Source organism: Tamandua tetradactyla, chromosome 4 (assembly GCF_023851605.1).
Source record: "Tamandua tetradactyla isolate mTamTet1 chromosome 4, mTamTet1.pri, whole genome shotgun sequence".
NCBI classification, from domain to species: Eukaryota; Metazoa; Chordata; class Mammalia; order Pilosa; family Myrmecophagidae; genus Tamandua; species Tamandua tetradactyla.
In genome coordinates this window covers 117,363,535-117,380,868 of record NC_135330.1, presented here as the reverse complement: position 1 = coordinate 117,380,868, position 17,334 = coordinate 117,363,535, and the positions used below count along the sequence as shown (strand labels likewise).

Below are 17,334 nucleotides of genomic sequence, written 5' to 3'. Positions count from 1 at the left end.
ATGGGTGTAATTATGGTTGAAAGGGGAAGTTTAGAGTCATGTATGTCACTACAAGGAAATAAAACATGGGACTAAATAACATAATGTGAACGATGACTGTTGCTAGTTGTACAAATACAGGAATGTTCTTACATGAGTTAGAACACATATATGTCACTACTATAAAGTGTTACTAACAGGGTGGCATATAGGAAAAATACAACTAACATAAACTATAGATTATACTTAACAGTAACACAGTAATATTCTCACATCATTTGTAACAAAGGTGCTATGCCAATGCTTAGTCCCGGTAAGAGAAGTATAAGAGATGTGGGGTTTTTCTTTTTGGTGCAGTGAGGATGTTCTCAGATTGACTGCAATGATGAATGAGCACCTCTGTGATTACACTGAGAGCCGCTGACTGTACACTTTGGATGAACTGTATGGTGTATGAATAAAACAACTTAAAAAGAAAGAAAAACACAAGCTTCTTTTTATTTCAACTGGGTTTATAAATGTGCTAAGATACTGACTTGCACTTATGAAGCAATTTGTGACAAGAGCCCCAAACTTCTGGGAATCTATCCTAAGGACAAAACGCTAAATACAGAATAGAATTCACACCCAAAAAGTTCATCATATAATTATCTGTCATAAACATTTAGAAACAATTTAATTATCCAATTATGGGGATATTGATTAAGTAAATTTTGTGTCCAAGAGAAAACTGAAACAATATGGAAGAAAAGCGAGGATCAAGAGTCAGGAAGATTACCGAGTCAGCCCACCCAGGAAGTAATCCCACTAGGTCTTCCAGTTCTAATGCCCAAGTTACTTCCTTTACACCACAGTACAAAAGGTAGTGTACCATGTCATGAGGCAGAATAATACTTTCTGAGACTGTCTTTTTCAATTTTTTGCATACTTAATCTCTATGGGCAAGTGGAAGTTATGCCTACCAGCAATCAAAACATTAGGGGGAAAAAAAAGGTTAAGATATGCTGTAGAAGCAAAATCAAGGAACATTACCCACTATATAAACTTGGGGACCCCAGAAAGTCTCTGTCTGGCCACTGATAAAATTTTGATAATTGTGAATTTGGCCCTAATTAGAACATCATGTAGTAATATCTACATTTAGCTATATCTAGTGAAAATAGTGTAGTTTCATATATTTCAATTTCATGTACCTTGAACTTCTTTTTCTCAATTGTTTGTGATTTTCAGGTAATAAATAAAAGGTAAACACATCACCACATTTACCAATAAAAATTATTTACCTTGCCAGTTTGAAAGCATTGTGCACCCCAGAAAAGCCATGTCCTTTAAACCTGAATCAATACCACAGAATGGCAACCTTCCGATTAGATTACCTCCACGAGAAGTGATGTTTCCAGCTGTGTGTGGCCTTTGATGAGATTATGTCCACAAAGATGTGGCATGTCCAACTCTAAGTATGGATTTTTGGTTAGATGGAGATGTGACTCCACCCATTCGGGTGGGTCTTGATTAGTTTACTGGAAACACTTTGGAGAAAGCTCAGAGCAGTTGCAAACACTTGGAGAACAGTTGCTTCAGAGCTGACAGGGAGACCCAGACATTTGGAGATGCAAGGCCCAGCAGATATCACCATATGTCCTCCCATGAGGAACTAAGCAAGCCAGAATCCAGAATTGTATCCCAGATGAGCTAAGTGAAGGTCCACAGATACCAAGTGAAGAACCACCACAGGAAACAGAGGCTGAAAGCAACGGAGCTCAGGTTCAAGGGACCAGCAGATGCCAGCCACATGCTTTCCCAGCTGACAGAGGTGTTCTGGGCAGCATCAGCCTTTCTTGAGACAAGGTATCTTTCCTTGGATGCCTAAGTTTGGACATTTTCTCAGCACCAGAACTGTATAAGCTCCCTTTTTAAAAGCCATTCCATTTCTGGTATATTACATTCCAGCAACTTAACAAACTAATACATTTACTTATATATTGATATTTATTTTGGGAAAAGACAGTGTGGTAGAACCTCCTCACTTAATATAGTAAGCACTCACTGTACACTAAAAACCTCTGACCCCATACCCTGATTCTTATCCAAAGGACTATGTTCAGTAACTTTGCACAGAATTTACTGCAAGCATAAAGAATGAAGTAACTCCAATACTTAAAATATATATATGATTCCATAGTCTGAGCATTTTTTTACAAATCCTCTACTAAAAATGGTGAATAACTAATATAGCCTTTAGCAGCAAAGAACTATTTTGCAACTATAAGTATCTAAAGATAAAAACATTCGGCATAATATCCACCTATTTCTAAAATCAAAATTAAAAACATCTTTCATTTTGGTAAGTTAACTATAAAATATCAACAAATGAATTTAACTTTTTTATTGATTAAATCCTCAGTTATTTCCTAGTGATATTAGAATGATATGATATTACTTTGCACAATAAACATACTACATAGGAACTCCCATAAACAATAAAGAAGCAGATGGCTAAAGAGGTTGCAAGATGGGTTACAGAGAAAACAAACTTGCACAGTGGGAATCAGAAAGAGAAATTTCAGGTCTTATGAGCCACAAGGCATCAGTTCTATAAAATACTCTAGTGCCAAACATTTATTATTTAGTGCATAGTGTGTCCTGAGCTTGTACTAACATCGTGGGAGCAGGATCAAGAAGCTTCAGATCCTGCTCCAGGGCAATCTGCCACTAACTTGGGGAAATAAAATTAGCACATATGTATTCTATAGGACAGGTGTGAGACCCTCAGTCTCAGAATTTAGAGACAGACCAGTCACTGAAGGGCAATAGGCAAAGAGAGCTCCAGTGTGGGTGAAGCACAAGCTAAATGAAAAAAAGATTAGCTATCTTCTTGTCCTCTTGATGTTACATGAACCTTTCCCCAAAGTCTTTGAAGATCTCCATATTCCCTTTCTATTGTCCTCTTTATACATTATACATATCACAGCTTTTAAATATTTTATCACTCTTATTCATTCAGGCAACAAAGAGATAATGAGTATCTGCCATGTGCCAGGTACTGTTCTAAGGGCTTGAGCAAAAATCACTTGTGAAACATATTTTAGTAGGGTGAGAAAGACAATGAATTAGAAACATAATAAATAAATTATGTTGTATATTAGAAGAACATGTGGGGGAAAAAAAGAAGAACAGTGTAAGGGTAGATAGAAGATTGCAATTTTAAACAGGTAGATCAAGGTTGACTTCATTGATACTATATTTGAGTGAAGACACGAAGGCAATGAAGGTTGTGCCATTCAGATATCTATGAGAAAAGCATTCTGGGAAGAAGGAATACCCTGTGCAAAGGCTAAAAGGTAGGAAAATGCCTACATAGCATAATTAAGGTCAGGAAAGAGAATATTAGCAGCTGGCAAGGAATAAAAAGTAGGAGGATAGAAGCACTATAAAGACAGAGATTGGACCAACGAGGTAGTAAGGGCCCAGCTCATCTAGGACTCTGTATTCCATTGTCCAGACTTTGGTTTTGACACTGAGTGAAACAGGAAGCCAGGAGAGAAGGAAGAATAGAGAAATGACCAGATATATCGCATGTTTTAAAACACAGAATGCTATGTTGAGAACAGACTGTGGAACGACGATGAAGCAGGAAGTCCAGTTAGGATGCTCTTATAACAACCCAGGCATGAGGGTGACGATGGCCTGGACCATCCAGGCAGCGTTTATATATTGTATCCATTCTATTTCTGTCAATGCCGACCACTCCCTGGGCTTCATGAGGCCAAAACTGGGCTCTATTCAGTTTTGTATCCCCAATGCCCAGCACTGTCTAGCAGTCATCATGCTTTTAATAAACAGTTGTTGAAAAAGGGAAGAAGAAACATAGGAAAGTAGGGAAGAGAGAGAAAAAAAGGAGGAACAAAAAAGGAAAAAAAAATGTTCTTAGACTAGCAATAAAAAGTAGTAAAAATCTGGAAGACCTAACAATCCAAAAACAGAAGATTGAGACTTTTAGAACTGCAAACTCATAACTTTGCTTCAACAATTTGCCAAAGAAAGGCGACCTGAACATCTGGTCTTACTCTGATAGAACCATATCTTATACAAAACAACGGCACTATCTGCAGCTCAAGAGCAGAGACAAAGTAGTAGAATTTTTTTCTTACTTGTAGAAGTTTGTCATAACGTTCAGCAGACATCAAGAAGCGTCCATCTTCAAGCTGCATCTCCCTGTTTTCCAGCAAATTGTTCAAAACAGGCAGGACATTTCTCTCCGCCTTTTCCAAACCTTCCAAAATAAGAGTTCTGCCCTCTGTGGCTGCACGAACTGCACACTATCTCCAAGTAAAATAAAAGCAAAACAAGAATATCAGTGATAGCATAGCATGTCCCAATTTTACTTACAATGCAAATTAAATTTGAAGTTCTTATAATAGAGACTGGGAATAAGGAAAGTTGTGCTCCAGATCTCGGTTCTGCCTACATAATGTTAGGCAAGTTATTGTACATCATTAGGCCTGTTTATTTATTAAATGAAAAAACTGAAAGACATCATCTTTAAGCTTCTTTTCAACACTAAAATTTTAGATTGTGTATCTGATGGAAGAGAAAACAGCTATCTTTAAATGAATAACATAAAGCAACAAGGAAATGGTTCCTTAATGAGAAAAGAAAAATGAAAATAAGAATACACAATACTTATCCCACAAACTTTTTGTGAGGATCAAATAAGCTAGGCGAGAGTGTTTGGAGACTGTAAGAACCATAAACAAATCCATCATTAAAATGAACTGGGATTTCGTATGATGTCTGATGCTGACAACATTAGGTACTTATCAAAACAGAAAAAAAGGTAAGGTTTCACATTGGCCTAGAGCAGATGGACTATAAAAGAATCTTATAAGTCTTCCAAATAAAGTTTTAAAAAGTTAGAAATGGAGAAAAATGGGAAATAAAATAGGCCCCAAAATAGTAAGAGATAGAGAAACTATAATACAAAAAAAAAAAAAAAAATGCTAAAGATTTGAAAAAAATTTATATTTAATTGACAGGGCTTGAACAAAATAGGGAAAAAAACTGCTTTTCAGTCAAAATCCTTGAAAATTTGCTAAAAAAAAAAAAACCTCATGACTTTTCTCCTGCTGCATTCAACAATAGGCAAAGGAGTAATGTTGCTAAATTTGCTTTATAGCTCCCTTCTTATAATTCACATTCCTTGCTCTACCTAATACTACATAATCTTAGAGAAACTGTTTCTCCTCTTTTGCCTAACCCTTAAATATTGGTAATTCCCAGAATTGCATCCTTAACCTACAGTTCTTCTTACTCTATAAAGTCTTCCAGAGTAAACTTACTCAATCACATAGTTCCAATCATCTACTTTATGCTAAATGATTCTCTAAACTTGAATTTCCCCAAGATTCACAATCAATAGTCCCAACAAGTAGATATTCCCAACACAACTACTGAAGTGCACCAGGCTCCCTCTGTACAACACTGATAACATTGTATTTTTTCCTGAAAACCCCTCCTCCTCTCATACTTCCTATTTAAGGTGGAAGACCCATTCATCTGTACCATAACCCTGATTCCTATCTAATCTCCTACATTAAATTTTTCACCATGGCCTGATGATTCAGCCTCCTAAATATTTCTTGAACTTATTCCTTTCTACCACTCCCTACTTCAGGTCCTCCATATCTCCCACTCCCTACTTGATCTTACAACCTCCTTTTTTAACCCCTCAAGTTTTACCCAACCTCCAGAGTGATCTACTGACACCACCAATTGGAACATGTCATTCTTCTTTCAAGCCCAACTGTGACCTAAAGAATTTCCCAAGCTCCTTAGTTAGGCATATAAAACTGTCACAGTAAGGCACCCACCTACCTCTCCAACACCATCTTCTGACATTTTTGTCTTACATGTTTTATTTTTAATAAAGTTTTTTTGAGATATATTTATACACATGCAAGTCACATGAAGTATATAATCACTGGCTCACAGTATCAGCACATGGTTGTGCATACAACCCTATGATCAATTTTTAGATCATTTTCATTACTTCAGAAAAGAAATAAAAATAAAAAAGAAAACCCACAACATAAGATAAACCACTTATCTTAAGTTTATTGTTAATATGGAACCATTCTCAGTACTTTCTAAATAATCTATCATTTCAGTTTTGAGCTTCTCTTTGACACCAGAGTTAAAGAGAGTGGTCCAAAATTTCCAAGTGGTTAAACTTTTAAAAAAATTATTTATTCTTATTGGTACGTATTATACATTCACATACCATGTAATCATCCAAAGTGCACAATCCAAAGTGCACATCCATAGTTCACAATATCATCATATAGCTGTGCATTTATCATCATAATCACACGGTATTTTTGCAACAGCAGTTGTGAAGTTCCCCCATCATATATACATACCACAAAGTTTGGTTAGAAAATCCCTGTCTCTGCTCATACTGATTTGCTGTTTAACATTTAATTTTCCCTACAGTAATAAACACCAAAAAAATCTGACCATCTGAAGGTGGGGAGAAAACTCTCTCTATCCATGTGTGGAACTACAAAAAGGAACTTCTTAATCAAGCTTGCATACTATCTACTTTCAATAAAGTGTGGAATTTTACACTGTATTGTGAAGCTCAATTTATTTCAGGTGTCTATGAACAATTGTAAAATGATAAAATTTTATGAAAACCACATTAGGTCCAAGAAAATCATCTCATTTAAAAATAAGATTCATGAGAAATCTTTCAAATCTATCATTACTGCATACAATTGTATTTTCTTTTATCAAACTGACAGTCCTGTTGTAGCTTTATAGAAAAGAATTCATCATAGAAATGACTTAGTAGCTGCTAAAGAAAGATCTCGTTTTTGCTGGCTATGGTAAGAAAAAAGCCATAGAAATGGTTTCTACAGAAACCATTAAAAACTGAAAATATAAACTACATCTTATAAAAATTCATGTCTCAGATAACAGAGCTCAGCTTAAAATGTCAATTAAGCTTTCTTTCACAGAAATCTATTCTAAGAAAGCACAGCTCACAATAAAAAGAAACTAAGTTACAAGCTGTGGCAAAATTATTAAGAAGCTAACATTTTTATGAAACTTTGAATAAGATAGACTAAATACTGCATTTGACTTTTTAAAACATCATAAAAATGAAAATATATATTTAAGAAAAATCTAGATATGCAGATCAAATTTAGTGGTTTCCCAACTGTGGGCCAAGGAAGGCAAAGTCTTCACAATGTAGGAAAACACAACAGATATGCTTTTATTCACCTCAGATATACTTTGGTCAATTATGAATGAAATGTTTTTCATAGGAATTCATAATAAGTTAAAGATAGAGAACAGAAGCAGAATCCAAATACACAAAGGATCCCTTAATCTACTCAAATGGGGCTGTTGTGACAATAAAGGAGAGAAAGTAGTGACGAAGGGAAAAAGATAATATCATCTACAGATCTCTTGAAGATATGATAAATACTGCACCTCTTCTCCAGAGTAAAATGCATACAGGTATATGTATACAGTGGGGACCCCAAATTAAGAAGCTCTACTATTAAAGAATGATGGAAATAGACAAATCACCATTTGGCAAACACCACAGTAGTAAATGTTGCAAGCAAGAGAAATGAATAAATGCTAAAATTAGTGGGTGAAACTATGATGATAAAGAAGATATCTGCATAGATTCGAAATATATTTCTATAAGTTATTGCCTTCAAAGGGAAAAATAATACTATAGCATTGAAGAAACCTAGCAGATACCACCAAGCAACCAAAGTTAACTCAGTAAAGTGATGTATTGATTCCATGTTATCTCCCAAAATGACCTAAGAAGGGCACAACATCACTTCTACGGAATTTTTGCTAAAAATGCACAATATCATTCAAATCATTAGAAAATATCAGATAAACCCAAATTGAACACCAATCTACAAAATATTTTGCCAATACTTTAGAAAACGCCAGGGTTATGAAAGACAAATAAGACTGGGTAACTATTCAAATGAGAGAAGACTAAGGAGCCACGGCAACTTAAATACCATGTGGAATCCTGGATTGGATCCTGAATGAGAAAATGGAATATTAAAGGGACACTTGGCAAATTTTGAATAAGGTTTCTGCTTAGTTTATAGTATTGCATCATGGCTAATTGCCTGATTTGGATAATTGTACTGCAGTTATATAAGATGTTAACCTCAGAAAAAAATGATTGAAAGGTATACAGAAATTTTGTTTACTATTTTTGCAACTTTTATGTAAAAATTTTCAAAATAAAAAGTTAGGAGAAAAAAACCTCTACCTCAAAGCTAAACTTTTTGGAGTCATACAACCACCAGCCCTTTTTCATTCAAGAATACACTATTGTGCCATAAAAAGTAAATCAGTAGTTGACAAAAATTAATCTACATCTCCTATATATGAGGATTCAATAATTAATTTCTTTGCAAAATATTCAAATATAAGCTAGGCAAAAATTATTCTGAAAGAGGTTTTTCAGAGCAAGCAAGCCCCAGAAAGGAACTAAAGGAAGAAAAATGACTTTGTCAACTAGAAAATGGAAAGGGTGCTTCACATAAGAGGAATGAGAAGAGATTAGAAACTGGTATGATCAAAATGCAGAACATTATGAGAAATTTAACTTTCAGAGTTTGGGTTGACTTAGGAGTTTCTTATACAAAAAAAAAGTTTATTATGCAGCATAGTAAAATATAAATAAATAAACCTCAGTCGATAAAACTTACCTGTGCCAAAATATGGGTGGATTGAATTTGGAGAGGTTTCTACATAACTCTACAAGTGATCAATGGAATACATTATTTAGGAAGCTAGCTTTAGCCAGATGTTTTAATTCAGGTATCTTCCATTTAACAAGAACTAGACTTAACTTAGTCAAACCTTTTTTCAGTATAAGCCTATATGTTCCCAAATTAAAGTATTAAGCTCTTATATGTTCCTTATAAAAAAAAGGCATCATTAAGGCCAACCTAAGTCTGTTTGCTTTAACTTTTTTACATATAATTCTTACAAATATAGTTATCTGATAGGAGTAACCATGATAATATTTGACTTGCCGTCTAAGGACTTGAAATTTTAGCTCTGCCATTTTCAAGCTGAATAAACTCGTCTCAATTGCAAAGTTGGGGTAAAATACTGTGTACCTCAGAGGACTGTCATTGAGGATTAAATTAAAAAGCATAAATGGAAGAACTATATGCCTTACCAATTATCCACTCAGTAGATTAAACTATCTCTAATATCACTCTAATGAAAAACATATCATGAAATAGCAATTCCTACAGCTTTATTTCAATAATCACATATTCCCTATTATGTACCTCTCTTCTGCCTCCTAATCATAGGATTTGAATGTACTCAAGTCTTTGTATCATAAAAATTGCTGTCATCCACACTGCCTGCTCAGTTACCTGATCCTCTTCAGTTTTATTTCTTTCTTCTACTGTTTCACAATACTTTTTCCTTGAAAGAATTATCTGAATCATTTTGTAACTCCTCACCTCACATCCACTTCCCAATTGTTCTAATCAAGGTCACCAATGACTTCTTTTTAGCTAAATCCAACGGACATTTCTCAGTTACTAACTTTCTTGACATTTCAGTAGTATCTGAACTGTTGAACAGTCCCCATTTTAAACTACTCCACCCATAAATTGTTAGTTTTCCTCATCTTACTGCTTATTTTCACTTTCTGTGAGTTTCTTCTTAATCTGCCAGCCAAGCAAGACAGTAGTTTCTATATGTCTCTAACTTTTCCTTAATAATCCATTAGAAACACTGCCAGCAATAAGGGGAAACTTTAATTAAAACAATAGATAAATAGAAAGGCAAATCAATGAAATAGAATTAAAAGATATACTATAGTACATCTAGGAACTCTGGGGAACGGGAGTAAGGAATCAAAGAGACTTCTTTTCACATTAAACCCTGCTGTACTGTTTGAATTTTTTTTTGCCATGATCACATGTATTACTCTCCTATATAAAAAACAATTTAGGGCGGGCCGCGGTGGCTCAGCGGGCAAAGTGCTTGCCTGCTATGCCGGAGGACCTCGGTTCGATTCCCGGCCCCAGCCCATGTAACAAAAAACGGAAAAACAAAATACAATAAAACAAGAAAATGTTTAAAGATGTTTCCCTTTCTTCCTTCCTTCCTTCCTTCTATCCTTCCTTCCTTCTCTCTGTCTTTCCTTTAAAAAAAAAAAAAAAAAAAAAAAAAAAATTTAATGAAAATGTTTAAATAATTTAATTATATGAGAAAAGTTGCATTTCAAATCAGTGGGAAAACGATGAATAGTGTTCTAGAAATTTGGGAAAGAAATCAAATGGATTTTTTAAATTATTATTAAATTAATTAATTATTATTAAAAATATCATGTAATTACTAGATGAAAATATGACATTTTTATAATCTTGAAGTAGAGAAAATCTTCCTAATAATTACTACAAAGGCAGATACCATTAAGGAAAAGATCGATAGATACGATTACATTCAAATATTTCCATATGGCAAAAACATCATAAAATTGAAGGCAGAAGAAAAATTGGAAGAAATATTTGCTGCATATATAATAAAGGCTACATAAATATTCTTAATATAAAATGAATTTTTACAGATTATTAAGAAAACGAATGAATAACACTCTATGCTGGTTTAGAGCTGTTATGTACCCCACAAAAGACCATGTTCTTCTAATCCATAACTGGGGGGGCAGACCTATTGTTGGGTGGGACCTTTTGATTAAGTTGTTTCTATGGCGATGTGATCCAGCCTGATCAAGGTGGGTCTTAAACCCCTTGCTGAAGTCTTTTATGAGAGGTTAAAAGACAGATAAAATTCAGAGAGCCCAGAGAAAGCTGAGAGAAAAAACACCTAGAGACGTTTGGAAAAAGCCACTGAAACCAGAACCCAGGAGAGAAGGATTAGCAGATGTCACCATGTGTCTTCCCATGTGACAGAGGAAACCCAGAGGCTAATAGCCTTTCCTCAGAGAAGGTATCTTCCCTTTGATGCCTAAATCTGGACATTTTCATGGACTGAGACCTGTAAATTTATAACCCAATAAATCTCCATTGAAAAAGTCAACCCATTTCTGCTATATTGCATTCCAGCAGCTTTAGAAAACCAAAACACAATCTATCTAAAAATGCAAATGAGTACCATAATAAAATAAATGTAACAACAAGGTTATGAAAACTATAAGGTAAAACAAGATAGTTTTTTCTGGGTTCGACTCCAGGTGCATGCCCATGTTAAAAAAAAAAACAAGATGGTTTTAGATTTTCAAATTAGTAAGGAGTAAAAAGAATGATAATACCCAACGTTGGTAAGGTTAAGAAGAAATAGGTACTCTCACTCATGGTTGGTATGAGTGTAAAATGGCACAACCATGGAGAGAATTAATTTGACAAAATTCATCAAAACTTTAAATGGCTATGTCTGTTAACCCAGAAATTCTATTTCAAAGAATTTATCATAAGAAAATAATTAGATAAGTGTATAATTATATATTTGCCATATTTTATTTTGCCAGTACTTAACAGATTAGCTTTTGGCTTCTTCACAGTGCTTTGATGACTATCATATATATATCTGTATGACATGCACAGCTACAACAAATAATGAAACAGCTCTATCTTTACTTATCTGTAAAAACAAAAGTCCACAATATATCCTTTCCTGAAAAAGCTCTAACTTCCTCTCTAGAACTGAGGAGAAGGAGAAAAAGAAGAGAAAAATACCCCTTCTTATCTGATCACTACACCCCCTAAGAAATATACTTTTGCTTTTGAGAAGAGTTGTAAAGAGTGCTTAATCCATAACCCCTGGGGATGAGTTGGGGAGGACAATCTTCTTAAAACTGGGATATTAACTTCTTTCATCAGCTTGATTCCAATCTGGATTAAACCTGTGATAAAATGGAGGAGAAGCCACTACAAATTCGCATTCTTCAAGCTCAGGTGAGCCCTCACTACTGTTTAGAAATTAATTTTTCATTTTTTGTAAAAGTTATTGCTAAGCTAAGATTCCAACATCTCCTTCAACTCCACTCACATGACTCTGCTCAGTTTGTACATTCACCCCACCAAGACTAGCCCTTCTACTTTGAGCTTAGTGGTAACCCCCACTTCCTCCAAAATCTTCTACCATCTCTTACTTGCATTTTCATATTTCTCTTTTTCTACACACATTTTTATCTTAAGAAAGCCAATATTCTCTTTATCCTTTCCTTTACCTTCAAGCCTCTTGAAAAAAACAGTCTACATACATACTGACTCTAACCTAGTTTCCATTATCCTGATTTTACTGTAACTGCTCACTCAAATGTGCCAAAAATTGAAATGACAAAAATCCGGCTTTTTCTTGATCTTCACATTTTCATTCTCTTTGACGGTCTTCTCTTGACTGTCTCTTATGCTTTATCTTCTGTGGACATTACTATGCTGGTTTATCCTGCCTTTCCCTGGTACTTCCTCTACCTACCTTCTAAAAAGCAAGCAATTTCTAAGGTTCTGTCCTTTCCTTAACCTTTTTTCTTCCTTTTGTTATTTCATTGGAAAAGATCTAAACTCCCCTACATGTTCATTCATTCACTGAGTATCTCTTACATGGCAAGTGCTGTGTCCTACACTGGAACATTAAAACTACAATAACAACAATAATAGAAAGACTTTTTCATTTTCTTTATTTCATCACTCGAGGAACATACTGTGTGGCCTAACCTTTCTCTTGAGTTCCCAACCCACTCTTTCGAGATAAAGTAGGCACATTAAAACCCAACATGCCAAGGTGGGCCAATAGTCCACCATGAGACTGGGCCTCAGGACCAAGGAATGATCACCCAGCTGGGTACAGGAATAGCCATCCCGCAGCCGAAGTGTCTGGCAGGCCCACCAGTACTGCAGGTCAGCTAATTAGCTAATCCCCCAGGCACTGGTCAGCTCCCCAGTCCCCCCAATAAAGATCGCTGGCCAGCTAGCCCTGGCAGAACAGCCCCCCTCTCAAGCATACAGACCTGGAGTAGCTTCGGCCAGGAGGGGCAAGGCTGAAAGAGGAGGATACTCAAGCACATCTGCTGGCCAGACCTGGCTGGGAATCAAGCATGGGTTTACTGCTTGGTGAGCAGCCATTCTGCCACTGGAGAAACTGTGTACCCCAGCCTACCTTCTAATAGACCTTTAAGAGAATTGTATCCTCTACATGAGATCCAGACCTTGATTTGGTAAAGGATAAATGACAAAGTGCAAAAGGAATCATTCAGCAAAAACTAAGTAAATACAAAATGTTAGACGAGTGAAGAAATCAACTAACAAAATAACTATATCCAGATAATGAAATGCCCCAAACACAATGGAAAAACTCAAAGTACATGAAGATCCAAACAGAAATGGCCCAGCCAAATGTCCAAATCAAAATTCCAGAGGGGACACAGAACATGGAGCAATTACTCAAGGATAGTTATAAAGAAATAAAGGATATCAGGAAAACACTAGAAGAGCATAAATAATAATTCAGGAGGTTAAATAGAAAAATCACATATCTCACATAAATGAAAGATACAATAGACCAAATTAAAAATATACTGGAGAGATGATAGCAGATTCAAGGAAGCAGAAGTAAGAATAAGTGAGCGAGAAGATAGAACAACAGAACTAGAGTGCACAAAAGAACAAATGGTAAGAAAAATGGGAAAAAAAAAAAAAAGCAGCTGAATCTTAGGGAAATGATGGACAACAAGAGGAAAGCAAATATAAGAATTACTGGTGTCCCAGACCGGGAAGAGAATGGTAAAGGGCTGGGAAAGTCAGTTGAAGATATAATCAGAGAAAAATTTCCAACCCTTATAAAATACATGAATATGCAAATCAAAGAGGCCTAGTGAACTCAAATAAATAAATCTGAGCAGGCCTACTCCGAGACATTTACTAATCAGATTGTCAGGTATGGAAGAGAAACAGAAAGTCCTGACAGCAATACAAGAAAATCAATCTACTACATGCAAGGGAAAACACATAAGACTGACTTCAGAATACTCAATAGGCACCATGGATGCAAGAAGGGAGTGATACAATATTTTTAAGATCCTGAATGAGAAAGGCTTTCAATCAAGAATTCGTTACCCAACTAAGTTATCCTTTAAAATTGAGGGACAGATTAAAATCGCTATAAATAGAACATTCTGCTATAAATAGAACAAACAGAGGATCAACACGGAAATACAGAACCTAAACAATAGGATAAATGAATTAGATCTAACAGACATACACAGATCTTTACATCCCAAAACACCAGGATATACATTCTTCTCTAGTGTACATGGAATGTTTTCCACAATAGATCATATACTAGGACATAAACTGAGTCTCTATAAATTTAATTAAGATTGAAATTATTCAAAGCACTTTCTCTGATCACAACAGAATAAGGTTGGAAATCAATAATCACCAAAGAACCAGAGCTTTCACAAATACATGGAGATTAAACACACTCTTAAATAATCAGTGGGTCAAGGAAGAAATTGCTAGACAAATCAGTAAATATCTAGAGACAAATGATAATAAGAATAAAACGTATCAACACTTATGGGATGTAACAAAGGCAGTGCTGAGAGGGAAATTTATTGCCCTAAAAAAAAAAACAAGAACAAGCAAAACTTGAGGATTTAACTGCTCATCTGGAGAATTTAGAGAAAGAACAGGAAACTAATTCCAAAGCAAGTAAAAGAAGAGAAATAATAAAGACCAAAGCAGAAATAAACAAACTGGAGAACATTAAAACAATAGAAAGAATCCACAAAACTACAAGTTGGTTCTTTGAGAAAATCAACAAAATTGATGCTCCCCTAGCTAGACTAACAAAGAAAAACAGAGAGAGAACACAAATAAACAAAATCAGGAATGGCGGGGGGGGGGGGGGTGTCATCACATATCATGAAGAAATTTTAAAATCTTAAGAGAATATCATGAAGAACTACATGCCAACAAACTAGACAACTTAGATGAAATGCACAAATTACCTATACTGACTCAAGATGAAATAGAAGATATCAACAAACCAATTACAAGTAAAGAGATCCAATTAGTCATCAAAAATCTTCCCACAAAAAAAAGCCAACATGGCTGCACAGGAAAATTTTATCAAACATTTCATAAAGAACTAACACCAGTTCTGCTCAAATGCTTCCAAAAAATTGAAGAGAAAGGAACGCTACCTAACTCATTTTATGAAGCTAACACCACTCTAATACCAAAATCAGATAAAGAAGATACAAGGAAAGAAAACTATAGACCAATTTCCCCAATGAGCACAGATAAGAAAGTTCTTAACAAAATACTAGCAAATCGTATCCAATGCCACATTAAAAGAATTATACATCATGATCAAGTGGGATTCATACCAGGAATGCAGGGGTGGTTCAACATAAGAAAATGTAGGTAAACATATTCAAGATCTGGTAACAGGAGGTAGCTTCTTAAACTTTACACCTAAAGCCCAAGCTGTGAAGGAAAAAAACAGACAAATGGGAACTCCTTAAGATCAAGAGCTTCTGTGCCTCAAAGGACTTTGTTTAAAAGGTGAAGAGTTAGCTAACTCAATGGCAGAAAATATTTGGAAACCACATTTCAGATAAAGGCTTGATATCCTGTGTACATAAAAGAAATTACATAGCTTAACAACAAAAGAACAAACAACCCAATTATAAAATGGGCAGAGGAAATGAATAGGCACTTTTCTAAAGAGCAAATACAGTTGGCTAAAAAGCACATGAAGAGCTGCTCATCTTTCACTGGCTGTAAGGGAAAGGCAAATTAAGATGACAAAAGATATCACCTCACACCTATAGGAATGGCTGTTATTAAATGAACAGGAAACTATAAACGTTGGAGAGGGCACAAAGAAATTGGAACATTTATTCACTGTTTGTGGGAATGTAAAATAGCTGAGCCACTGTGTGGAAGTCAGTTTGGTGTTTCCTCAGAAAACGAAATACTGAGTTACCCTATGACTCAGTAATACCAAATCTTGGTATATACCCTGAAGAGTTGAGAGTAGCGACACAAGCAGACATTTACACACTAATGTTAATAGAGGCAGTATTCACAATTGCCAGGAGATGGAAACAATCCAGGTGCCCATCAACAGACGAGTGGGTAAACAAAATGTGGTATATACATATGATGAAATATTATGTAGCATTAAGATGAAATGATGTCCCGAAACATGACAACACAGATGAACCCTGAGGACATAATGCTGAGTAAACAGACAAAAAAGGACAGCTACTGAATGATACCATTATTATGACTCTGATAAAACTACCAGTGTTTTGGAGCAGCTAGAAGAAAAAAATCTGAGATGAGGGCATAGTAGCCCGTGACAAACTCTGGGACGTAGCTGCTTTGAAAATTATTGCTTTTTTCTTTCTTTTCTTGGTGTGTGTGTGTATATATATATATGTTATATTTAATTTTAAAAAAATGGTAAAAAAAAAAAAAAACCATAGGCAGCCATAGTAATATTAGATAAAATAAATTCCTGAAATCAAAAATTTGAATATTTAATAATGTAGCTCACTACTACAACAACATTGATTTTTGTAATAACTTTTAACTTGGTATTTTGAGAATGACAGTTTTCATAGTTAATTAAATGGTATTTAAGATAGTGTTTAATATTTAAAATTTAAGAAACTCTGATATCTGTATCTAAAGATTTTTTCCTTCCTTGCTTTAACTTTAAATTGGTTTATGAAACATATTGTACAAACAGGCTTTACAGTGGTTACTAAGATTTTTGTTTTTAATATGCCTATGGATAAGCTAACTTAGATATCCATTTTAGGTGGTTAAGATTTTCATATGTTAATTGCAAAAATATTTGTATCTTCATATTATCCTGAAATCAGGAAAATATTTAGTAACACAGGTCATTACTATAGCAATGCATATACTTGTAAGAACTTTGTATTTGATATTTTATGAACATTCACAGTTTTATAGCTGATCAAATGGTATCTAAGTTAGCATCTAATATTTAGAATTTAAGAACTTTGCTATCAGAATTTGTAGATTCTTTCCTTGCTGCCATAATTTTATACTGGTTTATGAAACTTTACCATGCAAACACAGGTTTTACAATGATTACACGAATACTTAATTTAAATATGCCTATGGCTAAGCTAACTAAGATATTCATTTATCTTGGTGGTTCTAAGTATATTGTTTGTTTTCTTAAATTAACAAAAGAAAGCAAAAAACAGATAAATACTCAAAAAAAAAAAAAAAAAGCCATGCCTCATCAAATCAAATCACAACCTCTTGC

The 17,334-nt window shown here is 34.8% G+C and overlaps 1 protein-coding gene across 2 annotated transcripts in view; it reads right to left on the bottom strand.

Moving 5' to 3' along the window:
- VWA8 (von Willebrand factor A domain containing 8) overlaps positions 1–17,334 on the bottom strand; it is a 631,595-nt gene that overhangs the window by 467,370 nt on the left and 146,891 nt on the right. For both annotated transcript variants that reach the window (XM_077158362.1, XM_077158361.1), the window contains exon 5: positions 4,131–4,298. In XM_077158362.1, coding sequence (XP_077014477.1) covers positions 4,131–4,298 — 168 coding nt within the window. The remainder of the gene's footprint in view (positions 1–4,130; positions 4,299–17,334) is intronic.